The 27,959-nt window shown below is 37.9% G+C and overlaps 1 protein-coding gene across 8 annotated transcripts in view; it reads right to left on the minus strand.

Annotated features, from left to right (window-relative positions):
* The window catches only part of C3G (C3G guanyl-nucleotide exchange factor), a 411,105-nt gene that overhangs the window by 54,745 nt on the left and 328,401 nt on the right, over positions 1–27,959 (minus strand). For 7 of the 8 annotated variants that reach the window (XM_071686024.1, XM_071686028.1, XM_071686027.1 and 4 more), the window contains 5 exons: positions 21,685–21,786; positions 16,948–17,109; positions 10,976–11,249; positions 9,359–9,530; positions 2,963–3,115 (listed from right to left, as the gene is read on the minus strand). In XM_071686024.1, the coding sequence (XP_071542125.1) occupies positions 2,963–3,115; positions 9,359–9,530; positions 10,976–11,249; positions 16,948–17,109; positions 21,685–21,786 (863 nt within the window). The remainder of the gene's footprint in view (positions 1–2,962; positions 3,116–9,358; positions 9,531–10,975; positions 11,250–16,947; positions 17,110–21,684; positions 21,787–27,959) is intronic. The other variant, XM_071686026.1, reaches the window with a different exon arrangement.

Here is a 27,959-nt window from a genome sequence, read left to right on the forward strand (position 1 = left end):
TAATTTGAGCTCATTGCAATTCACAGCCTTGTAACCAATATATGCCATTACCATTTCCTCCTTCCTTAACAGACAAGATCTTTTCTATTTCAAAATTTTTGTCTATGTAAGAAAGAGTGCAGTTCTACTGTCCTGATGTATGTATCCCTTAATTCTACATAATTCTGACTAATGTATTAAATCTGGCTGCTTGTGTGCCCCCATGTGGGCACTAGGTAGACCATGCAATACTTGGCAAGCTGCTGCATCACATGATCATCGTGTGGCTAGTGGCAACTCAGGGGTAGGCTGTTTTGATACCAGCTCCTTTCCTTACGCGTCAAAGCTTTGGAACTCTCTACCTTCTCAAGTCTTTCAAATATCTGTGACCTGGAACACTTTCAAAAGATAAGGTCTTTCATTTCCTCCAAAATTCATAAGTACTTTCTCTTGTCTTTTCTTTTTCCACTTTATAATTCTCTCTATATTTCAATTAGGGCCTGGCCTTGATGTGGACTTTTGTAAGTGACTGGATCCTTAAAAAAGAAAGAAAAAAAAAGTGATGCTTACATCTAATTGAGTAAATTCCTATGCTGGAGGAGATAACAATGAATGGCACCGGACTGAACAGTAAGACTTCTTGTCTCAGTACTGCTTCATATTTTTTCTGCTTTTTTATTATTGTCACCATCCTGTCATAATCACCTTCCTCCTATATACAGCACATTAAATCATCTATAGCTCTCACATTCATCGTTTGTTTTCCTTCACACACAGCTATTATCACTGCACCCTTACAGTCCCTTTGCCTTTCCTTTGTATTCTTAGGACAAGCCAAATCTTTAACTACGATCTCTCCTGTACATCAACCCACCAAGGTCAGCAACATCACTGGCCTAACAGTGAGGTAGTACCTGTCAGTCTCAAATGCTTACTAACTTAAAATGAAGTCTAGTCTGGTGTACAGGAATGAAATGCCAGATAAAGGTGATGGTCATCAGTCCACATCATTCTACAATACTGAAAAGCTATTAAATATTTCCCTTTTTAGTAGTCTGCAATTGTGATCTTTCTACTCATAAGTTATCACAAGCCTAGACATGAGCAAACTGCTACTTGCTTGGCAAAGAGGGGATGAAGTGGAATAATATCAGCACAGAGGTGTATTACTACCAACTGTTAGGCTTTAACATTGCAAGGATCTGTTACAATCATTGACCTGAAAACATTCATTCGTCAGAAGTAAAACAGGATGACCATTCTTACCTATACAGATTTTTCCTTCATTCTATTCAAAATGACACTTGGACAGGAATTTCATATGGTTGATTTCCTAACTTGCTGTAAGGCTAGATGGCATGTGAGGAAATTTCTAGATGAAATTTCTAAGAGCTTTTGAGATTCTGATAGATGGTAATACTATGATCCCCCATTAAAAATCCATAATAAATATTATCAGGAAGAGCATACCCAAATGAAAATCAAATATGCACATTTAAGCACTTTCAACTCAACAATATGTTCACACTACATGTACTGGTGCATTACTACAAACAGCTTTTGGGGTTAAGTTTGATCCTACCACCTCATGAATCTATCAAGGAAGCCTTGCAACAAGAGAATTTGTCACTGGTACAGATCTACTTACATCACAGAAACAGAGAGTAGTTCTTAACTACTGCTTCACAAATGAGATAAGACTCTATCTCCCATGTGTACCATGATACATGACAGAGGCTTATGACACAATACTATATCAGTGGCTGATGGGACCTCCTTTGCCCCATGTACGGGAAGATCATTCGTTAATGAGTAACCATTTATAATAATAACAATATGCAGCTAAAAAATCTAAGGTCCTCAAAGATATTTTTTCATATCAGACACATCAGTATAGAACTAGAATTTGATAAATCAAAATTCCTTTCTCATGTCATGAAGTATAAGTTACCAACAGGGATTAATACTGGTCTGCCAAGTATACTGCAAAGAAAATGTTCCAAATGCTAAATAAACTGGAAATTTGCATGAAATGATGGCAAAATTTGTGAAAACAACCATGTCAATGATTCACTGGCATCCAGTATCAATAACAAACTTGCAAAATGCTTCTCCTAACTTCTTTTGGTACCAAGTGCCTCCAAAACAAAATAGTATTCAGTAAGTATATATTTCATCTACATGTTCATGCTATGCAAAAAATGCTTAACAAGAATCATTCTAAAACCACCATTTACTCTTCCCTTTTATCATACACTTGACTCTCATGAATGTTTATCTCACACCTTTTTCTTTTTCCTAATTTCTAACTCCAACTGCTTTTCTAACTTAATATATAGTTTGCAACTCCAATTTATCACTATGCACTGAATCTTTATGATTCTTATTTCTTATAATACTTCTTTTCATCACTCTAAAGACCTCTGCCATGCTAAATACATTCCAAAATCTACGTATCCCTCCCACTCTCAAATTATTACTCCTGCTGCAGAGCATGAAAAGTCTCATTGGTAAAGCATTTCTATAAAATCTCAACTTGCAAGCTTACTAATCTGCATGATCTTCAAAACTCTTTTTAATTCATCAACAGCTAATCTGCCATATCTGCTTAATCTACCACATAAATATTCATGTTCATGTAATTCTATCTTCAATACGATTATATCATATCCTTGCTTTTGTATTTCAGTTCAGTGATACTATTCCAAAACATTCTCTCTTGTTTATTAAAGATTATTCCTAATTTCACTTCATGATTTTCGGTCATCTTCTTTTCCCCTCATTACACTTTTATATCTTCAAAGCTTTACTGTAAAACTTCTTAAGCCATCCTGATATATAAACAATATCTTTTGTAGCTTTAGCTGGTTCAATTTCACTCTTCCTCAGTTATCTGAAAATCCTTATTTGAGAATGTAAAACCTTAATCCCACTAACTGGTTCACCATGCAACCTTAGATAGCCATAAAAACATAATACTTACTTAAATGAGTTTGGCTGTGTGGATTCAATACTAGCATTTGTTATGGGTGCAGGTTGTGGAGTTGCAGGCAAAGACTGCCTGGTTTGTGCAACAAAGTTAGTTCTTCTCATTTTTGGTGGTAATGCTGGTGGCTGAGATGTTATATGCTCAATTCTGTTGAGAAAAATAGTCCAAAAACTCTTAAAGTCAACTCCCTCATGCCTATGTAAAATCTCTTTATCTAGCCATAAATACTTTTGCTAGCTGTCATATGCAAAATGAAGAAAAGTTGGGCAAAATTTCCTTAATGAATTAATTCTTACATACTATATTACCACATGGTGATTCTCTGCACAATATATATATTTTTTTTTTTTTCCGCTGTCTCCCGCATTTGCGAGGTAGCGCAAGGAAACAGACGAAAGAAATGGCCCAACCCACCCCCATACACATGTATATACATACGTCCACACACGCAAATATACATACCTACACAGCTTTCCATGGTTTACCCCAGACGCTTCACATGCCTTGATTCAATCCACTGACAGCACGTCAACCCCGGTATACCACATCGCTCCAATTCACTCTATTCCTTGCCCTACTTTCACCCTCCTGCATGTTCAGGCCCCGATCACACAAAATCTTTTTCACTCCATCTTTCCACCTCCAATTTGGTCTCCCTCTTAATTGGTTAACTAAATAAATGTAAAGACGAAAACCTTTGCATTACAATGAAAGCAACTACAAATACATAATATGTCCCTAATAGATGGTAACCTAGGTATATAAAAATTAATATGCCCACAGAGTATATGATCAGAAAAAAATCCAGTTTTTGCAATAGTTTTAGGGATCACTAAACCTAGAACTTTATGAGGCCAAAGGAGAACTGCAAGTCAACTACAAAGAAATTTTAGCAATGAGGAAAATGGTTTGGTCCCATTGTAGGGACTAAAATAAAGGACAAGTACATATCCACAAACAGCTCACTCATTGCTCTGACATCTGACTATGTTTTGAATGGGTGACCATTACCATTCTCTACGACACCACAAATACAGCATAATTTAAAAGGAGAATGAAAGATAGACAGCAGTATCAAATTATCTTTTAAGCTAACATACACATTTGAGACTAACTTGCCAAGGCAGGAAAGGCAGTTCAGTTAAGATTCAGAGAAAGTGTATGAGAGGACTGACAAAGAGACCTTAAAGAAGGTGCTACAAGTATATGGAGTATATGGAAATCAACTAAAGGCAATGAGGGGTTTTTAGCAGGAGAGTAAGGTAAGTGTACAAGTGGAATGGAAAAGTCTGAGTGGTTCCTTGTGCACATGGATCTGCAATAGGGATTTGTGATGTCACCATGGTTGTTTATTCTGTATATAGATGATGTAGTAGAGAAAGATAAACATGAGCACCGCCTACTGAGAGGCAGGTCTAGGCATGCTTTAACTGGAGTGGATGGGAGATTAGTTAGATGCTGTTTGCAGGTGACAAAGCTCTGGTGGAAAGCTCCACAAAGAAACTCCAAAAGCTAGTGATACAGTCTATGAGTATGTTTAAAAAGGAGGAATTTAGAATAAATGTGAACTAAATTAAGGTAATGGGGTGCAGCAGAGGGATGAGACAAGATGGTTTGAGTGCAGGTTTGAAAAGGAAGGACCTGGAGGAAGTGGAGTGCTTTAGGTACATGGGAGTGGATGTGGCTCTTAATGAAATGATTGGAACTTTAGTGAATCACAGGGTGGAGGAGGAGGGTCAAGGGCCTGCGTGCATCAACCCTTTGGCTGCAAATGATAACAAAAGTTGTAATACACAATATTCCTTCTTAATATGAAATTTGACTATGGTCCACAACTGGCAAAAATCAGCTGGTCTTTCCTGTGCAGTTTACCAACTCTTCCCAACCAAGAAATGGTGTCACAGTCCCAAAAAGTGCTGTCCCCTTACAGTGGCTGATTGAAACTTCATGCATAAGCAAGGACTTATTCAGATGACCAATGCCATCAATATAATGTTCATTTCTCTTTTTTACCTTGTTTTCACCATCAACAAATTATCAAATCATAGTTGTTGTAATGTCAAGATAAGTATCATGATGCATAAATGAAGATTAATGATAATGTAAGAAGTTCTGGATGAGCATTTATGAGTTGGTAACACGTGACTGTTTAGTGTCCATTTAATTTTGATTCATGATCTTTACAGTTTGTTCAACACTGTAAGTGTGTGTTAAGTAAAATAATACATTAAGAAAGATATTTATGATACTACCTAGTATCACTGATGAGTGCTCATAAGCTGGCAATGTGGTGCTGCTATGTGTCCCTTTATACCTAGTTATCTAATATTTTTTGTGCCCTTTACAATTCATTATCATTATGAGCATAAGGAGCATGAAATTTGTTGCATTTGAGTAAGCTTATATCATTCTGCAAGTATCACCCATAAATACTTAATTTTCATTTTTCATTTTCCCCTTCCCTGCCAGCTATCAGATATCTTTTAAGAAATATTAGTGCCGGACATGGCAACTTTAAAGCTTTTGTCTTGATAAAACAGTAGTAAAAAGGGGATATTACTATTTTCATATTTCAATGGAAAATTGACACTTGGAAATGCAGCTGGAAATTCATCACAAGGATAAAGAGTTAAGAGGCATTTGGAGGGAATGGTCAGTGCAACTGTTAGTGGAAAAATGGGAATGCCTGAAGGTATAGTAGCCCCAAGAGTGTTGTATGAATGCAAGTCATGGGCTCTAAATGCAAAAGAAAGGAAGAAGAGGTAGAACATGTTGAAAATGAAATGTCTGAGAACATTATTTGACATTACTTGTTTAATTTGTACGGAATGATGGGAAAAGGGAATGGTGTGGTCTCAGTGTAGTCTGACTATCTGAATGGGAAAGCTCAACAGGGTGTGCTGAAATGGTTCAAGAAAATAAGTGACGAAAAACTGACAAAGAGGATCTGTGCATCAGGGGTGGAGGGAGAAAAAGGGAAAGGGATACCTAAAGGGAATAGAGGGATGAATGAAGGAGGCTTTGTGATACAAAGGCCTGAAAATTTATGAAGAATAGGGGCATGCATTGGACAGAACAAGTTGGATTGATATGGTACACCTGGGTTGTGCATTGAAACAAAAGAGGTACAACTAAGATACGTTTTTATGATCAGTGTTAACAGGTGCCATATCTTTAAATGTTAAATGTGGCACAGGGATCAGGGGCCAAAAAGTACACACACAAATGATCAATAACTGTATCTAAAAGAGAGAAAAAATTAATAATCAATTAAACTTTGATATGTACTAGGAGCTCAAGGCCAAAGTGAAAAACTATGGTCTTATGAGAAATGTGAAGGGTTCTTAGGGGTTCATACTATATGAATTTCACAGAGACTGGAATACTGTTATTAGTAATTCTTATCTTTAGCTTCCATCACTTTCAACTTCGAAAACAGCACACAAGATACAAATATACAGATACTGAACTTCACATCCAGTCCATTTTTCACCTTTAAAAACCCACACCCACAATGACGGGAAAAGGGAATGGTGTGGTCTCAGTGTAGTCTGACTGTCTGAATGGGAAAGCTCATCAGGGTGTGCTGAAATGGTTCAAGAATATGAGTGACGAAAAACTGACAAAGAGGATCTGTGCATCAGGGGTGGAAGGAGAAAAAGGGAAAGGGATACCTAAAGGGAATAGAGGGATGAATGAAGGAGGCTTTGTGATACAAAGGCCTGAAAATTTATGAAGAATAGGGGCATGCATTGGACAGAACAAGTTGGATTGATATGGTACACCTGGGTTGTGCATTGAAACAAAAGAGGTACAACTAAGATACGTTTTTATGATCAGTGTTAACAGGTGCCATATCTTTAAATGTTAAATGTGGCATAGGGATCAGGGGCCAAAAAGTACACACACAAATGATCAATAACTGTATCTAAAAGAGAGAAAAAATTAATAATCAATTAAACTTTGATATGTACTAGGAGCTCAAGGCCACAGCGAAAAACTATGGTCTTTTGAGAAATGTGAAGGGTTCTTAGGGGTTCATACTATATGAATTTCACAGAGACTGGAATACTGTTATTAGTAATTCTTATCTTTAGCTTCCATCACTTTCAACTTCGAAAACAGCACACAAGATACAAATATACAGATACTGAACTTCACATCCCGTCCATTTTTCACCTTTAAAAACCCACATCTAGCCTTTAAATCTTTAATCCTGCATCTATTATTTCCACTCTCACATCCTTTTTTGCTTCTCATTGTCTCTTACACTGAAGCAAATTTTGCTGACATCACACTACTTTGAGTAAACTGTAGAACTTGCATAACCAATCAATGTAGAATAATGTCCATAACTCTTTAGTGTCATATATATTTGGTAAACAGAGAAGAGGTAGTAAAAGCTTTGCGGAAGATGAAAGCCGGCAAGGCAGCAGGTTTGGATGGTATTGCAGTGGAATTTATTAAAAAAGGGGGTGACTGTATTGTTGACTGGTTGGTAAGGTTATTTAATGTATGTATGACTCATGGTGAGGTGCCTGAGGATTGGCGGAATGCGTGCATAGTGCCATTGTACAAAGGCAAAGGGGATAACAGTGAGTGCTCAAATTACAGAGGTATAAGTTTGTTGAGTCTTTCTCAAACTATTCGCCATTTCCCGCGTTAGTGAGGTAGCGTTAAGAACAGAGAACTGGGCCTTTGAGGGAATATCCTCACCTGGCCCCTTCTCTGTTCCTTCTTTTGGAAAATAAAAAAAAAAAAAAAAATGAGAGGGGAGGATTTCCAGCCCCCCGCTCCCTCCCCTTTTAGTTGCCTTCTACGACACGCAGGGAATACGTGGGAAGTATTCTTTCTCCCCTACTGTTGAGTATTCCTGGTAAATTATATGGGAGGGTATTGATTGAGAGGGTGAAGGCATGTACAGAGCATCAGATTGGGGAAGAGCAGTGTGGTTTCAGAAGGTGTAGAGGATGTGTGGATCAGGTGTTTGCTTTGAAGAATGTATGTGAGAAATACTTAGAAAAGCAAATGGATTTGTATGTAGCATTTATGGATCTGGAGAAGGCATATGATAGAGTTGATAGAGATGCTCTGTGGAAGGTATTAAGAATATATGGTGTGGGAGGAAAGTTGTTAGAAGCAGTGAAAAGTTTTTATCAAGGATGTAAGGCATGTGTACGTGTAGGAAGAGAGGAAAGTGATTGGTTCTCAGTGAATGTAGGTTTGCGGCATGGGTGTGTGATGTCTCCATGGTTGTTTAATTTGTTTATGGATGGGGTTGTTAGGGAGGTGAATGCAAGAGTTTTGGAAAGAGGGGCAAGTATGAAGTCTGTTGGGGATGAGAGAGCTTAGGAAGTGAGTCAGTTGTTGTTCACTGATGATACAGTGCTGGTGGCTGATTCATGTGAGAAACTGCAGAAGCTGGTGACTGAGTTTGGTAAAGTGTGTGAAAGAAGAAAGTTAAGAGTAAATGTGAATAAGAGCAAGGTTATTAGGTACAGTAGGGTTGAGGGTCAAGTCACTTGGGAGGTGAGTTTGAATGGAGAAAAACTGGAGGAAGTGAAGTGTTTTAGATATCTGGGAGTGGATCTGGCAGTGGATGGAACCATGGAAGTGGAAGTGGATCATAGGGTGGGGGAGGGGGCGAAAATTCTGGGAGCCTTGAAGAATGTGTGGAAGTCGAGAACATTATCTCGGAAAGCAAAAATGGGTATGTTCGAAGGAATAGTGGTTCCAACAATGTTGTATGGTTGCGAGGCGTGGGCTATGGATAGAGTGGTGCGCAGGAGGATGGATGTGCTGGAAATGAGATGTTTGAGGTCAATGTGTCGTGTGAGGTGGTTTGATCGAGTAAGTAATGTAAGGGTAAGAGAGATGTGTGGAAATAAAAAGAGCGTGGTTGAGAGAGCAGAAGAGGGTGTTTTGAAATGGTTTGGGCACATGGAGAGAATGAGTGAGGAAAGATTGACCAAGAGGATATATGTGTCGGAGGTGGAGGGAACGAGGAGAAGAGGGAGACCAAATTGGAGGTGGAAAGATGGAGTGAAGAAGATTTTGTGTGATCGGGGCCTGAACATGCAGGAGGGTGAAAGGAGGGCAAGGAATAGAGTGAATTGGAGCGATGTGGTATACCGGGGTTGACGTGCTGTCAGTGGATTGAATCAGGGCATGTGAAGCGTCTGGGGTAAACCATGGAAAGCTGTGTAGGTATGTATATTTGCGTGTGTGGACGTATGTATATACATGTGTATGGGGGTGGGTTGGGCCATTTCTTTCGTCTGTTTCCTTGCGCTACCTCGCAAACGCGGAAGACAGCGGCAAAAAAAAAAAAAAAAAAAAAAAAAAAAAAAAATTAGATAAAAACGGGTTAAAGAAGACATGCAAACTCACCCATCGATAATTCCCATGAAAGCTGAAGTATGAAAGAAGTCATGGTCATGATCGAAATCATGAATGTGAGACTCCATTGCTGAGACGAGGTGCATCTGATGGACAGAATGACGCAATAGCTCACTTGGATTAGGTTCACTTACTTGACCAAACAGCTTCATGTAGTCATGAACTGTGAGAAAAATAAATCAAAAGTCTTTAGAAGATGAACTGTGAGAAAAATAAATCAAAAGTCTTTACAAAAAAATTCCAACTACATATTTCAAAGAAAGTGAATCAAAAATGCATTTTATACTGCCTCAGGGATTAGTGGAATAAACTGATTCTATCAGGAAGATTCATTTTTCACTGTCCTAAGTTATTAGCAATGATGCTAAGAGTTTTGTGTATACTCACAGCACCTGTTCTAAAAGCATCAGTCCAAATGAGAAATCATAAGGTCATAAATTCCATGAATAAACAAGCACAACATAAGTTACTGTAATGTACTGTGTATTCCTTCTAGATCAAACTCATCCACTACACACAGTTTTGAAATATCACAGAGATATCAAACAAAGAGTATTTCATTTTAAGTTTGACAAATCAGGATTACGGGGAAATCTCTCACAATCAAAAGTTTTTATTCACTGGCCTTATGTATAATTACACTAAGAATGAGATGGAGTGGAATCTTTCTGATTAATATGCACATGAAAATGTATCTCTTAGAATAAATCAACAAAATTCTTAACAGTGGAAATTCCTTACAAGAACGAGATTTTCCAACCTGAGATAATTCCATATCTAAAAATGAAAAAAAGAAAAAGGCTTCTCCATTGATAAAATCAACCATATTTTGACAAAAACGTCAAACTGGCTTGTTATCTGCTGCTGGGACAACTAGCAAATAGGGGATCAGGGTTAACCATTAATTCGTTAAGCAAACATTAAGCAGAAATAATGCATTCAGGTCAAATCTGCTCACAGCTAACAGGCTCTTGGTTTTCAGTTGCATAGGGGATAACCAATTTCTTAAAGAGCATGACTTTTTCAGTTAAGGCTTTTTTTCTATTTTTCATCAAAAGAAATCATGGGTTATGGTTTCAACGGATTCTCTTCAAGTAAATGCAAGAAAGAGGACTCAAAGGGTGTGCCTAATATACTTAAACCATTTGTGCTGATGAGGTTTGGAAATATACAAAGAGAAGAAAGAGGAAATATGACTAATTATTAAGATCTATGATGGGTAACAAATGAAAGAAAAAGATCTAAGTTGCAGCATGACAGCATATGAACAATAACAGTGAAATCAGTGCTCACATTAAATTAGGGAAAAAATGGAATGTTTTAACAATTAAGAGGAAAAAAAGGATTATACTGCAATGGAAGAACAAAGCATGACAGCACACTAATTAGAACACTGGAATGACAGAACACATGAAAATAAGCACTATGCATAATGTTTAGGACAGTGATACTGTGTGAGACTGCCTGACCTGTGAAGAGCAGGTAATAAAGCTGAAGAGAAAATAACTTTAAAAGCAGTTCTCACTTCAAACAGTTACAAAGCTTTAATTACCAAACAGCAAAACCAAATAGGTTGTATAATAGCTGATGAAAAAATAAGAAACACACCATGCTTCTTCTTGACTGGCAAGGGTGGTGGGTTGTCATCATTATCAGTCGTAAAATAGTGGGATTCAATCTTCTCAAATTTATTGTGCTGTCTTCGTAGCTGAACCACATTACTTCCTCCTTGGCTGCTACTGCTGCTGCTACAATTGCACATTATGCTGTTGGTGCTGCTGTATCCACTACAAACACTGCTACTGCTGCTGCTACTGCTGCTACGTAGCTGCAAATTACAGCCAATCTTGGGAGGAAGTTTTGGACTCGGATCTTCTTTTTGCTGTGGACAGTAATATCATTGATCGTTAACACCTGCACATTTGTAAACAAAAAGTTTCAAACTTTCACTCACAGATTTTTCAAACATTTTGAGAAGTTCTTTCATTTTTCATGCCTGTTCACCATTTCCCATGTTGATGAGAGCACCAGGAAGAGACAAAATAAAGGCCTAATTTGCTCACATCCATTCTCTAGTTGTTATGTGTAATGCACCTACACCACAGCCCCCTATTCACAACAAGGCCCCAAGAGCCTTTCTGAGGTTTCCCCCCACTGCTTATAATTATATGCCCTGCTTCAGTCTAATGACAACACATCATCCCCAGTATACCACATCACTCCAATTCACTCTATCATATGCATGCCTTTCATCCTCCTGCACATCCAGGCCCCATGCACATATTTTTCACCCCATCTTTCCATCTCCAATCTGGTCTCCCCTTTCTTATCCCCTCTACTTCTGATACATATATCTTCTTTGTCAACCTCCCAATATTCATTCTCCCCATATTTCCAACTTATTTCTGCACACTGACTTCAGCTCTCTCAATCACACTCTTCTTATTCCTACATCTCTTTCTCTCACGTTCTATCATTGCTTACTTTATCAATCCTCTTCACATCGCATATCATTCTCAAACATTCCATATCCCATACATAACCCTCTCCAGTATATTCTCATCTATAGTCCATGCCTCACACTCACACAACCTTTTTGGGAATACTAGACCTTCAAACATATCAGTTTTTGCCCTCCTAGATATTGACCTCTCTTTCCACATATTCCTCAATGTTCTCATAACTTTGCCCCTCCACCCATCCAATGAATCAATTTGTCTTCCATGGCTCCATTGGCTGCCATGTCCACTTTCAGGTATCTAAAACATACTATGTCCTCCAAATGTTCTCCTTTCAAACTATCATTCCAACTAATCCGTCCCTCTTTACTGCTAAATGTAATAACCTTCCTTAATTCACATTTACTCTAAACTTCCTCCGTTTGCCTTTCTACAATGCCAATATATAAGCATTCCACCAATCCTCAGGCATCTCACCATGATCCAAACATATACTGAAGATCCTAACTAATCAATCAATAATAAAGCACCTCCTTTCTTATGAAATTCAACTGTAATGCCATTTGCTCCAGCCACCTTGCCACATTTCCTCTTACGCAAGACTTTCATGACCTCTTCCTCGCCACCAAACCACTTGCCATGACTCTCTCTTCGCATACCTCCGAGATCCAAAACCTACATCTGCCATCCTATCATCAGATACATTCAGGAATCCTTCAAAATACCCATTCCATCTTTTCACTTCATCCCTGCCTGCTCATAATATCCATTTTTCCAAAACCTCTACAAATCTCCATCCTTGCCTCCACCAGGTAATGATCAGACATCCCACCCACTGCCACTCTCAACACATTCACATCCAAGAGTCTCTCTTTTGCATGCCTATCAATTAGTATGTAATCCCATAACACCCTCTTCAAATCGTTCCAACTCAACCATATATACTTATGTATGTCCCTCTTATCAAAACAAAAATTCCCAATCATCTCTTCTTTTCAGGATGCAACTCCACAGGCTGTTCCCCAATCTCACTCACCTTACTGATTACTCCATTTTTGCCAATTATACCTTGAACTGCCACATTACTCACTATCTCTTTTAAACCACCCATCACTAATACTTGATCTCTTGAATCTAAAGTGCTGACACACTCACTCATCTGCTCCCAAAATACTTACCTCGCAATATTTTTCTCCTTATGGCTAGGTGAATAAGCACTGTCAATCACCCATTTCTTACAATTCACTCCCATTGTTACCCACATCAGTCTGGAGCTTACTTCCTTACACTCTTTCCTACATTCTCATAACTCCAGCTTCAGCAGTAAGTGCTATCCCTTCCTCAGCTTCTGCCTTCACACCAACCACTGACTCTACTTCTATGCCATTCCCAAACCATTCTTCCACACACATTCAGACAACCCAGCCCAAGCCTTTCCAGAGGATGAGTTAAAACAACAACAACTTGTAACAATCATATTCAGTTACTAGGTGTAGTTGTATAAGGAACCACAGGTGGTAATGCCACAATGGAGGCAGTGGTGTCAGCTAATACTCATGTTGGTGGTATATGCTGATTCCCACATCTGTGGGAGGGGCAGCAACTCTGCCAGCACTGACGTAGGGATGACCAAAATAGTATTTCCCAGCAATTTTGATTGATCCAAGTTGAAATTGATATTCATTGGTAAAAAAAGTACAATCAAGATAACATTATCCTTCTATGTCAGCGTGTGCTGTGCTTCTTGATGCTTCACAATTGAAAGCACTCTTCATATGAGCAAATACATGTCAGTATATGCTCTGCTGCTTGGTATATCACGTATCCCTCCATGCCCCTTTTTATATTGGTACACAGTTCGTTGATTCCTCATCTTTCAAAACTGTAATAAAATCACTGAAAGAAATTACTAATACAATGTACTTCCCCATAGACTATTCTCATTGATCTGCGAGTATATGACAGTTCACTCTAAACATGAAAATAGGTTGGACTTATCATGATATCAGCACTCACCAATATGTATGGAATCTTTGATATATGTACATTAAGCTATCTTTAATAGATTAATAAAAAACCATGTAGACCACTGTCACTGACCAAGAGAAAGAAAAACATGCTTAATTCAAACATCATGGTGCATCTAATGTTGACTTTAGCCCACCAGAAATTTTGTTCACAACTGAGAATTATATCGCTAATATCAGTAGTACAAACTCACTAAATATAATTAGTCTTCATGAGTATAAAAAGCCAACTCACGATGAAAGCAAACTTATTCTTAAATCAAACTGATCTTAACCATATCTTTACCAAATCAATGACAAAAGGAGAGTGGCAATAGGCACGTGAGGGAATGTGGCAGAATGACATTATGGAAGGGAACAATAGTTTTTCTGAGTAGCTTTGTCACACCATCCTCTCGCATACATGACAGTTACATTTTCTGCAAGCATTAGGCATTACTGTGACTATTTTTGTGCATTTGCTAATCTCAACACAATCAGCCACATGGCTCTGAAAGCACAGTAGAAGGGTAATTGAGAGATGTAATCAAACAGACAGCTACATACACATATACAAAGACACATATAAACCTGAGATGCTCCATTACTCAGTAATTCATTTATTCTGCTATTTATCTATCTATAGCTCTGATGCATGTTCCCTCTGGGAACTCCAATTCTGCAATACTAAAATTTTACTGTACTGTACAACAGTGAAAAATATCAAAAAGAAGTGGTGGAAAATTAAGATTCTTATGATGCCTTATCTTACATCCTTGTATGGGGTCAGGAGAGATTTCAACATCTTATAGAGGATCTCTAATATCAAAGGCTAAAGAAAGCAATACCTTTCAGAAGCTCACTAAGATTGCAAAACTGGGGTGGTATGCTTTAGCAATGTCTACTGAACTGAGGGGTAACAATCCCTTCCTTTCCATCAAAAAATAACACCTTCACAGAGTACTTTTTTCTTGATACATTTCAATCATTTCTTTCCCATGTTTCCTTTGAAGTTAGCAATCTTTTTCCCATAGTTCTAAAGTATGTTTCAGAAAAGTTTAGTTTACAAAAAGTATGGTCTACAATAAGCTTTTATCACAGATTATCATTAGTAACTGGTAGGATTTTAAGCATCTCTTTGATGTAGAAGCTTCAATTTAGAGTTATGGATCAAATAATGTAATTGTTAAAAGTTTCTTGAGAATCTGAATCCTCTTAGAGACTCTTTTACATTAAACACACTCTTGATGTATCATACGCTGCCATTTTACATGATTTACAAGTAGGTTATCATCCTTTGGGATTATATGAACCAGTAGATATATTCTAATCTTGTCCAATTTCCAAAGTACCATATAGCTTCCTCATTAATTTTTTTCCTTTTTTAGCAAATATGTCAAGTACACCTAATAAAACTCCAACAACATAACAGAGGGCCAAGATCATAATATTAACAGAAATCTTTATAAACAATGAAACATATCCTCTGAAAAAAGCAAGTATCCTCTGCAGCAAGTTATGATTAGACTAAAGATACAAGCATGAGTGTATGTAGCAGGAAGGACTATGTGCTTGGGAATGTTTACTGATTGTGTATGACTTAGACAGTTTGTGTGTGTGGGTTGAAGCATAAATAGTGGTATTAGTCTCGACAAATCACTTTACTATGCAAACTAAATCATCAAAAAGTGCTATAAGTGGAAGCTGTTCAAACTTCGCACAGGAGACATTTAATAAAGATAAAAGTGAGTGTACTAAATGGCTGGCTGCATGAACCTGGTCCACTTCATTTCAATAGAAAGAGTTAATGATAAATACCTCATTAATATGGGGAATGGTGAACATGTATATATGTATGTACACAGACATACAAATACAGGTACACCACTGATTTTCCAGCACTCTTGGTTCTAAAGTCTTGCTGAATTAACCATTTTGCTGGACCAACCATGGTCATGTAATAATAATTCATCAACACACCTCTAACTCACTAATTATACATCTCCCATGTGTCGAAAGTATACCATAGACTGCTAGAAATTTAAATTAAACAAATATCAAATGTAAATCAAATATAAATAAATGAAATACATTATACACCAGCTCAAGCCTGAGGTGCTCCTCAGCTGCGAGTTTCGCAAATTTGTCCACATACTCGGCAGCTCCTTCATGGTTTGCAGACCGCTTTTCTCCACACACTTTATCCATGGGAATTCCATGACGCTTCTTGAATCTCTGAAGCCATCCTTCACTATAGTCGTGCTCATGTTGTAATCTAAGTTCTTTATGGAACAACTAAGCGTGTTCCATTATCATGCTACCTGACAAGTCCACTCCATCACTCCGATGCTGTCGAAACCATTGCATCATCACTTGATCATGCTCAGTACTCTTACTATCTTTCATAGTTTTTCTAATCGTCATTTGCTTCTTGGAATCCCTGTCTGCAGAGAATTTCAATATTTTCTCCCTTTGCTTCTTTATAACATAAACGGTTGATAAATCAATACTATAGATGTCACAAAGCTTATGCACCGAAACACCATAGTCCATTTTTTTCAACATTTCTACTTTATCTTGGATCCATATAGACTGGTGTTTATGTTTGACATATGTTTTAGAAGCCACAGCTAGGGTTAAATTTAAGCAAAATAAGCTAAGAATCTCAAAGAATTGCGCTATCACGACCACCAAGTGCAGTGCAAAGAATGTAAATAAGTGCGCCCTACACACAATGCCATCTGTGGCCACCCAGTTAACTAGTCTGGTGGCCATGGTAATTTCAAGTTCCCACAGGTAATTCTGTCCAGACTAAAGGAGGTGCTGAACCGTCAGTTGCCGGAAAATTGGTGGTGTAACTGTACCTATCATTCTATCAATACTTCAGTTGCAGGATGAAAAACTGAATCTCATCTCATACATGAAAATACATGAAAAGAGTATCATCTTTATAATAAAAGCTGTCTTCTCAAATGTAATAACTGCTAAAAATGACGAAAAAGCAATTAAACAGCAAAATATGAAAAAATCTCACTCTACTATCTTCAAATGAATATAGTAACAATACAATGAATAACTAAATTCACTGCAGAACTAATAATATTGTTACTCTCACCTTGATTCTTGTATCTCCTACATCTACATGATCAAATTCAACGTTGTCATAGGTAGATGGAGCACGAACCTCTGAAGACCCTCGACCCTGATATACACGTTGTTTAGCTGGTAATGCGGGTGGGACTGCAACTGATATGGTGTGGTTCTCATATTTTTCTCCCTGTTAAGATATCATACTGTATCACATACCATTAGCAGGTAATAATAAAATATAAGGAAACACACAGTGTTAAGGATTATAAGTAAAATTTAGTAAGCTATTCTACACTACTTTTTTATGAGATGAAGTATCCTTTCTCTCAATACATTCACATTACCATAACATGCTCATAATTTTCCTTGACTGGATTTGACTTGATTTACTTCTATAAAAGGTGCATGTGTGTATGTGTGTGTGTGTGTGTGTGCACTGAAAAACAATGTGCTCATTGGAAAAGAAAAGAATGTTGGCCATCAAAAATGAAGAATCATTTTCATTCAATTAGAACAATAAAATCATCTGAGACAGCAATACCATGAAGGGAGGTTAAGACCTTCCACAAAGCATCTCTATCAGCCCTATCATATGCCTTCTCCAGATCCATAAATGCTGCATAAAATCCATTTGTTTTTCTAAGTATTTCTCACACACATTCTTCAGTGCAAACACCTGATCCACACATCCTCTACCACTTCTGAAACCACATTGCTCTTTCCCAATCTGATGTTCTGTACATGCCTTCACCCTCTCAATCAATATCCTCCCATATAATTTCCCAGGATACTAAACAAACTTGTGCCTCTGTAGTTTGAAAACTCACCTTTATCCCCGTGGCCTTTGTACAATGGTACTATGCATGCATTCCGCCAATCCTCAGGCACTTTACCATGATCCATACATACAATGAATATCCTTACCAACCAATCAAGAACACAGTCACCCCCTTTCTTAATAAATATACCTGCAATATCAAACAAACCCACCACCTTGCTGAATTTCATCTTCCGCAAAGCTTTCACTACTTCTCTCTTAACTAAACCATTCTCCCTGACCCTCTCACTTCGCATACCATTCTAACCAAAACACCCTACATCTGCCACTCTATCGCCAAACACATTCAACAAACCTTCAAAATACTCACTCCATCTCCTTCTCACTTCATCACTAGCTGTTATTACTTCCCCCCTTCACTGATACTCCCATTTATTCTGTTGTCTTATGCATGTTATTCACCTCCTTCTAAAACATCTTTTATTCTACCTGAAGTTTAATGATACTCTCTCACCCTAGCTCTCATTTGTCCTCTTTTTCAACCATTACACTTTCCCTTGACCTACTGCCGCTTTCTTTCATACCTCTCCCTGTCACCTGCACTCCTTCCTTGTAGGTATTGTCCAAATGCCTCTCTTTTCCCTTTCACTGACAATTTTACTTCTTCATACCACCACTCACTACCCTTTCTAATCTGCCCACCTCCCACCTTTCTCATGCCACATGCATCTTTTGCACATGCCATCAATGCTTCCTTTAATACATCCCATTCCTCACTCACTCTCCTCACATCATTTGCTCTCACCATTTGCTATTCTACACTCAATCTCTCCAGGTACTTCCTTACATACGTCTCCTTTCCAAGCTCACTTGCTCGCACCACTCTCTTCTCCCCAACATTTTCTCTTCTTTTTTGAAAACCTCTACAAATCTTCACCATTGCCTCCACAAGATAGTGATCAGACATCCCTCCAGATGCCTCTCTCAGCAAATTAACATCCAAAAGTCTCTCTTTTACACACTTATCAATAAACATGTAATCCAATAATGCCCTTTGACCATCTCTCCTACTCACATACGTATACTTATGCATATCTCTTTTTAAACCAGGTATTCCCAATCACCAATTTCTTTTCACCACACAAATCCACAAGCTGTGCACCAATTCCATTCACAACACTGAATACCCCATATTCACCAATTATACCCTCAACTGCCACATCACTCATCTTCGCATTTAAATCACCCATCACTAATATCCGCTCTCATGTATTAAAGCTGCTGACACACTCACTCAGCTGCTCTGAAACCACTTGCCTCTCATGATCTTTCTTCTCATGACCAAGTGCATTAGCACCAATAATCACCCATCTTTCTCCATCCACTTTCAGTTTCACCACCATCAATCTAGAATTTACTTTCTTACACTCTACCACACACTCCCACAACTCCTGCTTCAGGAGTAGTGCTATTCCTTCCTTAGCTCTTGTCCTCTCATCAACCCCTGACTTTACTCCAAAGACTCTTCTACACCATTCTTCCCCTTTACCCTTGAGCTTCATTTCACTCAGAGTCAGAACATCCAGGTATCTATCCTCAAACATACTACCTATCTCTCCTTTCTTATCTTGGTCATCCACACACATTAAGACATGCCAGTCTGAGCCTTTGAGGAGGATGAGCACTCCCCACTTGACTTGTTTCCCTTTTCGGAAATTGAAATACAAAGGGATGGATTTGATTGGGGCATTTAATTATGTTTCATCTTATATAAAGGGAAAAGAGCACCACTTCCTCTGATTTCACTGACAACATCACATCAGCTGTATCAAACAGCAGTGGCAACTTCCATTCTGTTTCTCAATGGTCATCGTCATATCACAATCATTCTGCATTTCTGTCATCTTATGCAATGACCCACCCAAAAAACAGCACCTAACTGCAATATCATCAGAAAATCTTGATGTGTCTCATTTAATTCAAAACACTCACTCATACATAAACAACCATATAAACTACCCTAACCAGTGTCAAACACAAACATCCTGGAACCCATAAAGAAAGAGGCAAGGAAGCGTATACATACTGGCAAAGTGAATTCTGTTTGAATATTACAACAGAAAGGGTGTCTTATCATAACATCCTAAAATCAACTGATCCAGTAATTTAGGTAAAGGGATTAAACACCATATCCAGTCATTCCTACTCATCCAAAAGTTATGATGGGAAGTAACACTTGAAACTGAAGAGAGAAAATACATCTTCCTTTAGCCAACTGATACTTACATCATACACATATCAACTACAAGAAATGAAAGAGGAATCAACTAAAGGAAAAGGAGGGGGGATTCTTTACAGAATTCCAAAATTTACTCTACTCTTTAACCATTCTTTCATCTATCTTCAAGATAAAACCAAAGACTGTTCACTACCTCATTGCACAATGATCACTAAATGAAAGCAACATGGCAAGTTAAAAGCTGGAAACTGAGTTACATTACTGAAAGGTACACCACTGCTACAGTACCTCAAGAAGAACAGAGAAGAAACTGAAGTGATCCTGAAAAGGGCAACAGAAATGGTACCTACCCAAACTGAGAGGGACAATCAACAGCTAGAGGCAATGCAGTTGCTTAACATGGAAAAGTAAGAGAAGACTTTGATCACAACCTTCAAGAATCTAAACCAGTTTCACAAACTTGGCCGAGAACAGTTCTCTACAAAATACAAAGGCAAAACAACCAGAGATCATAAGAAACTAAGCAAACAACTTGTAAGAAAAGATGTAAAAAACATACTTTTTTAGTATCGAAGTACTGGGTGAATGGAACAGAGTGAATGATGAAAACGTGAGTGCTGACAGCATACAAAAGATGTTAAAGAGATTGGGCACCATGAGTGTAAAACTCTCTCCACCATGCTGTACTAACAGATAATACTGTAATGACTGCTGATATGTGAGCAAATAACTCATTACCTGCTTGCCACTACCAGTTTTATAAAAAGAAGCAAGACAGCTGTACAGTTGTACATATTGAAATCCATTCTAGGGGGTTAATTCATACTCTGTTAAATAACAAATTTATCATCTCATGCTAAAAACACAACTATAACAATAATATATCAATCCATTATTGATCAATGAGAAAGCAAGAACAGACACAAGTCTACCAGTCTGAAAGTGGTCTATAAACAAGTACTTTCAATGAAAACCAAAGACTAAAACAAAGCCACAATATCAGCAAAATCCCTCTAAACCATTACTTTCTGATAGGTTAAAGGGAATCAGAAATAATATATGATAATACTGATGTACTAAAGGTCATAGGGTAATAAAAAACATTTCACAATTATGATGTCATAAACAGACCACAACGATCATTGGCCCTTGCAGCTTAGGGTTTACAACCTTAACATGCTACTAAGACTAGTTCTGTTGCATATGCATATGGATATCACATCTGCCTTTCTAAATGGCCTTAGCTAAGAATTACCGACCACTCAAAATGCTTGTGTTATGAGTAGAGTACATTTTGGTGATCATGTTTACATACACCAAGGTATACAGCAGTAATAGTGTTGGCCTTATTAATTCCTTGATAATATCTAAAATTTGCTTAAGACAATAGGTGAACACTATCTTACAGCTCTATTTCCAACTACCTACATGAGGAATGACTGATGGATTCCTATGCCTTCTGCTCCCCAAAAAAATAAGTGAAGAAAACAGTCTTCTTAGAAGACAGACATACAATGTAATATTGGTATGAAGAATATTTAAGATGATAAGAACTCAAATAAACATGATCACTTGACTTGTAAATAATGTAGAAACAAAAGATATGAGAGTAATCAGGTTACAATGATCAAAAAACAAAGAAATTAAGTAAGCTCTCAGATATAAGGTCATATCAATTTCTACTGAAAACAGATATTACTTCAAGCATGATGACACAACAAGGGCAATCCAGAAAATATACCCACCTCACTGGCACTGGAAGAAGATGAAGCAGAGGAGGATGTGGATGAGCGAGTGGTGGTGTACGCAACTAAACGCTGGGTGCTACATGTCACTTTACTGCTAACCTGTGAAGTTTGTCATGCAAGTGAGACACTGAATCAAGATGCAGTTGAGGAAAATACAAAAGATGAACACAAACTATGTAATGCAAAAGCTGATAGGAGAGGTAGCAGAATGATAAAATACTATTCATACTAACAAAACATCTATGTAAAAACTCTAATGCTCATTAATTTAGGTGAAATGAAGTGCAAAGAAATACACCAAATCAGACACAAAAAAAAACATAAAAGGCAATGTCTTAAAAATCTACAATATAAAATATCATTTGTACTTCAAAACACTGCTAATTCTTCCAATGTTGAGTGCTAATATTTTAACAAATCTGAATGAAGGAAATACACAGTTACAAGTTACAATACCAAAATCTTCGGGCTAGTTAAAGCGATCCAAAGGCTACTTTCATAACAGTTCTTTCTTCAGGAAAAAAATTCAAACACCTGATACAATTAAGAAAGATACCTGAAGTCTTTCATTTTCAGGTTTTAACCATTATGTGGCAGCTAACAGTACCTGATGTTTGAATTTTCCTGCCTTCTTTCAGACATCAAGCTGAATTTTCATGCCATTTGTAACCTACTGAGGTCTTCCCTCACCAGGAAAGCAATGGAAAAAATTCTACTTTCCTCAGGGCCCCTACAATCACCAAAGTAAGTGCACATTCTCCAAGTTGTGTGTACATGTACAGGGTAACACAACAGAAAATAAGTAGATTGTTGGATGATCTAAGTTAAGAGGAATACTTATATGTAATATGCTGTGAAGAGAGCCAAGAATAAATGAGAGGTGTGATAAAAAATAAATAACTGAGATTTTAAGGGGATTTTAAAGATGGTTGGCCTGCATGAAAGATGTCCCCACTGACCTCTTGCTTGTGGAAGAAACATACACAAACTGTAGGATACGCAAAAAAAGAAAATATAACGAGAATGAACAACATCATTAAGTGTGGTACAGCAGTAGTACTGATGTGGGCAAAAAATCAACATTCCTATGAGGATCTTATAAACACATACATCCCTATACATCCATAAATATGCTTTGGTGCTTTGATATCACACAGAATACTCATCCAAAACTTCCCATGTGAATTAGTCACCAAAGAAAAGCCTTCTGAAAACATTATTCCATCTTTCACAGTTATAAATTCCTTGACACCATCTCAGCTGTCTCATTCAAGTAGGACTGCATATAACTAATATCAAATTTGGTAATGCTCTACACACATACGGTTCCTTGGAAAGCATAGGGGTTATGTTTCTGGAATACCCCATAGTTGGCAAAATTGTGGTTAGTGATCCTTGAAACATAACTACTGGGAGTTTGAGGGAGTGACCCTTGAGAGACAAACCTTAACTCATAGTGCTAACATTTAAGGACTCAAATTCAGCATGATATAAATCAGAAACGATTTGCTTATTCTACAAAAAACTAAATTATTTACAGAACTGTTCATTAAAGTTTTTTTTTTTTTTTTTTGCTTTGTCGCTGTCTCCCGCGTTTGCGAGGTAGCGCAAGGAAACAGACGAAAGAAATGGCCCAACCCACCCCCATACACATGTATATACATACGTCCACACACGCAAATATACATACCTACACAGCTTTCCATGGTTTACCCCAGACGCTTTACATGCCCTGATTCAATCCACTGACAGCATGTCAACCCCGGTATACCACATCGATCCAATTCACTCTATTCCTTGCCCTCCTTTCACCCTCCTGCATGTTCAGGCCCCGATCACACAAAATCTTTTTCACTCCATCTTTCCACCTCCAATTTGGTCTCCCACTTCTCCTCGTTCCCTCCACCTCCGATACATATATCCTCTTGGTCAATCTTTCCTCACTCATTCTCTCCATGTGCCCAAACCATTTCAAAACACCCTCTTCTGCTCTCTCAACCACGCTCTTTTTATTTCCACACATCTCTCTTACCCTTACGTTACTTACTCGATCAAACCACCACACACCACACATTGTCCTCAAACATCTCATTTCCAGCACATCCATCCTCCTGCGCACAACTCTATCCATAGCCCATGCCTCGCAACCATACAACATTGTTGGAACCACTATTCCTTCAAACATACCCATTTTTGCTTTCCGAGATAATGTTCTCGACTTCCACACATTCTTCAAGGCTCCCAGAATTTTCGCCCCCTCCCCCACCCTACGATCCACTTCCGCTTCCATGGTTCCATCCGCTGCCAGATCCACTCCCAGATATCTAAAACACTTTACTTCCTCCAGTTTTTCTCCATTCAAACTTACCTCCCAATTGACTTGACCCTTAACCCTACTCTTAACTTTCTTCTTTCACACACTTTACCAAACTCAGTCACCAGCTTCTGCAGTTTCTCACATGAATCAGCCACCAGCGCTGTATCATCAGCGAACAACAACTGACTCACTTCCCAAGTAATAAAGAAATAATATCAAACAGTGCAGCACATCATCCCTGATGCCATGCAATTGGCCCTAGTACTTCAAAAATGCACTAAGCCAGCAATGCCACACAAAAAGCTGGCTCACGTATCTTTATGGTTTGCACTGGTGACTTATCTATACTAAAATGCATCCAAACAAATGCTGGACTTTCACCATGTGCAAGGAAATCAAATTGGTCCACTTTCTGTTCTAAAGATATCATTCTCCTTGCCCGCTTCAGGGTAGCACCACTCTCATTACTAGCTTTATGCCACATCTCAGGGCAAGAAGCACACACAAAAATTAAAGTTACTGAAAGTTTGTAATGTGTGAAGATCATATTCAGAGCTTCTCTTCCTATGAGAGTCACAATAGGATAGAATGATGTATATTGGTACAGCATGGATGACAAGGCTTGGGTGATGTGGTTGTCTCACTTGTGCATTACTTTGTGCATCTTCATGCCACCAATGTGCTGGATCCCACCAAACTTGGTTTGTAGCCTTCAGCCACCACAACACTTGTCCGTCAGGTGTATAAAAACCATAGATACTCAAACCTTTATGCAACTGTTGGTAAAATGGTATACATTGTTTCAGGTATGTATACTGAAAACTGTGGCTGATAATGTCGCAGTAAGCAAGGAACCTCTAATGGTTCCATTGTGTCAAAATCTTCAGTCCCTTCACCTATTTGTCTTTCTGTTCATCCACATGTCCATCCATCTTTATCTACCTAATCCTATCTATCTATCCACCTCTTCACTATCAACAGATCATGTCTGTAAATGACAGCATGCACATTATAAGGATTATGAAGGTTTTATATGAAATATTACATGACAGCTAGAGACTGAGTGTGAACGAATAGGGTTGTTATTCCATGTGTGGCGACGTGGCGATGGGAATGAATAAAGGTAGACAGTATGAATTATGTACATGTGTATATATGGATATGTCTGTGAGAGTATATATATGTATACATTGAGATGTATAGGTATGTATATATGCGTGTGTGGATGTGTATGTATATATATGTGTATGTGGGTGGGTTGGGCCATTCTTTCGTCTGTTTCCTTGCGCTACCTCACTAACGCAGGAGACAGCGACAAAGTAAATAAATAATAGGGGATTAAGAATACTTCCCACGTATTCCCTGCGTGTCGTAGAAGGCGACTAAAAGGGGAGGGAGCGGGGGGCTGGAAATCCTCCCCTCTCGTTTTTTTTTTTTTTTGATTTTCCAAAAGAAAGAACAGAGAATTGGGCCAGGTGAGGGTATTCCCTCAAAGGCCCAGTCCTCTGTTCTTAATGCTACCTCGCTAATGCGGGAAATGGCGAATAGTTTAAAAGAAAGAAAAATCAAGAATAGTGGGGCAAGACATTCATGGCACTCTCTTCCTGTATTTTACTGCTAATGGCATCGCCTATAGGCAAACCCCCTCTTATGCATTCCTAAAATGCTGCACAGTATTATCTAACTACACCTGATTTGGTGTATCCAATGAAACAAAATCTTCAAAACAATCATGTACAAGCCATAAAAAAATATAGTAAAACCTAAGAATAACAGAGCACAAACTACACAGGAAAAAGAGAGGTTTTGGGGAAAATGTTCAAGAATTTAACTGCTGCAAGATCTAAAAAACTCTTGTAATTTCTCAAGTTTACAGCACTTCAAAACTGCAAAAAACATAAAGTAGAGGTAAAGTTAACCCTTTCACAAGTGTACTTTATGTGTGCAGATTTTCATTTATTCTGGTAAAACTACATTCAAAATTTTGTTATTAGGATTAACTAAACATAATTAATTACATAAAAAAATAAATAACTCAACATGGTGGAAATACAGAGGAAGAATACTGGCGAGAGAGAAATAGATGAAGAATATGAGGAATGGTGTATGTGAGGGAGGCATGTAAGGACAGGGATAAGTGGAGACTTCTTTTGTCATGGCCACCCCCTTTATGGGAGTTCTTGGAGGGAATGGACATCAGGGATACAGATAAACTGACATGGTGGAAAATTACTAATTTATGTTACGCAACCTTTAATCCTGATGAGGCAGAATGCTATTGATGTTAATCTACACACATTTTTCTCCACCACAAGCTGAAACCTGTTTACACCATAGGTGCTGTTGGCTGACCATAGATGGCAACCTAAACAAAGGTTATGTCAATGGAGCTGCCTAGAGACCTTAGTAACCCTTTTGCAACCACACTGGATGACTATGCACCTTTTCTTGGAACAAATCATGTCTGTGACATTCAAGACCATCTCTAATACCCACTATTGCACCCATACTTTGGACTATTAACCATATTTTGAACCGGCTAATCCTGTAAATAATATGTTTTCCAAAACTATAAATGCTTAACTCTTAAATCATAAAAATGGTTCAACAGTTTTTTGTGCAACTTACTTTTAAAAAATTAAGATTTTTTTTTTTGCATAATTATGACAGGCTAATCCAATACAAAACGTTTTCCCAAACAAGGAACAGTTAAATCTTACCATTACTTCATAGGAAAAACAATGATTTTTATATCTTTTGTGCACCATTTCATTAATAGATAAAACGTTTTTTGCACATTCAGGGGAAATAAATCGATTGTAAACTGGTCTACCCATCTCTCTATCAAAAACTCTGAACAGCTCTCATCTCTCTTTTGATGGTTCTGTAATTCCACTTTCAGACTCAATGAGCATACTTGGTATTACTGTAACATCCACTCTTTCTTGAAAATCCCTCATTATGGGAATTGCTACGTCTGCCTTTAAAAAACTGGGTGTCCTTAGATGTACAAACTTCTTTTTTTCTGATCAGTCACTCTGTTTATAAGAAAGGACTGATTTGTCCTTGTACAGAGTACTGCTGTCACATCTGGGGTGGTTCTAGCTCTGCATCCTTACTTTGGTTTTTGCTCCTGAGAGCTAGTTGCTTGTGTGCCCCCACCACTAGGTAGACCACACAATGCTCGGCAAGCTGTTGTGTCACATGATTACTGTGTGGCCACAGGCAACTCAAGGGTGGGAGTTTTGATAACTACTTCTTTCCCTATACGATGAAGTTTTGGAACTCTCTTCCTTCTCATGTCTATTCCAATAACTATGAATTAAAGACACTTTATTTGTCAGGTTTTTCTGTAAATACCTTCTCTTACCCTTTCTTTTCCTCTTTCATTATTCTTTCTATATTTTCATTAAGGCCCGGCCTTGATATGGAAATTTGTCTGTGACTGGAGCATAAGAAGCCCCAATACCTGTCATTAAAAGTATGCCAGACATGCATATGCTGAGACATATGAGGTATCTTGGAAATGTTTTGTCATATGATGTTGAGTTTTTAGTAATTTCTATTAGTTTGTATGAAATTCATATCTTCTCAAATTATTTCATGATATGATAATGAAGAACTTGTATAAGGCTCCTTGACATTTTGCGTAAAACGACCAGTGCATGGAAAAACCTAGACTGTAGCATCTGGTAACAATACATGGGAGTTACCCACGACATTAGATGCAGTATATTTTGCCTGGAGGCAAAGGCAGTCAATTCAAGGGTTAAGATTGTCTGAGCCCTAGCAATCGTGATTAAAAAATAACACAACCAGACATATATGCACCATCTACAGTAAATACATTAAGTACTTCGATACTGACCCAATAGTTCTGCAACACACCTCATTGCTAAAACCTGGCAAATAAGCCAACAGAGTACCATGAGCATTATCTATTTTGATATCAATA

Source organism: Panulirus ornatus, chromosome 41 (assembly GCF_036320965.1).
Source record: "Panulirus ornatus isolate Po-2019 chromosome 41, ASM3632096v1, whole genome shotgun sequence".
Lineage (NCBI taxonomy): Eukaryota > Metazoa > Arthropoda > Malacostraca > Decapoda > Palinuridae > Panulirus > Panulirus ornatus.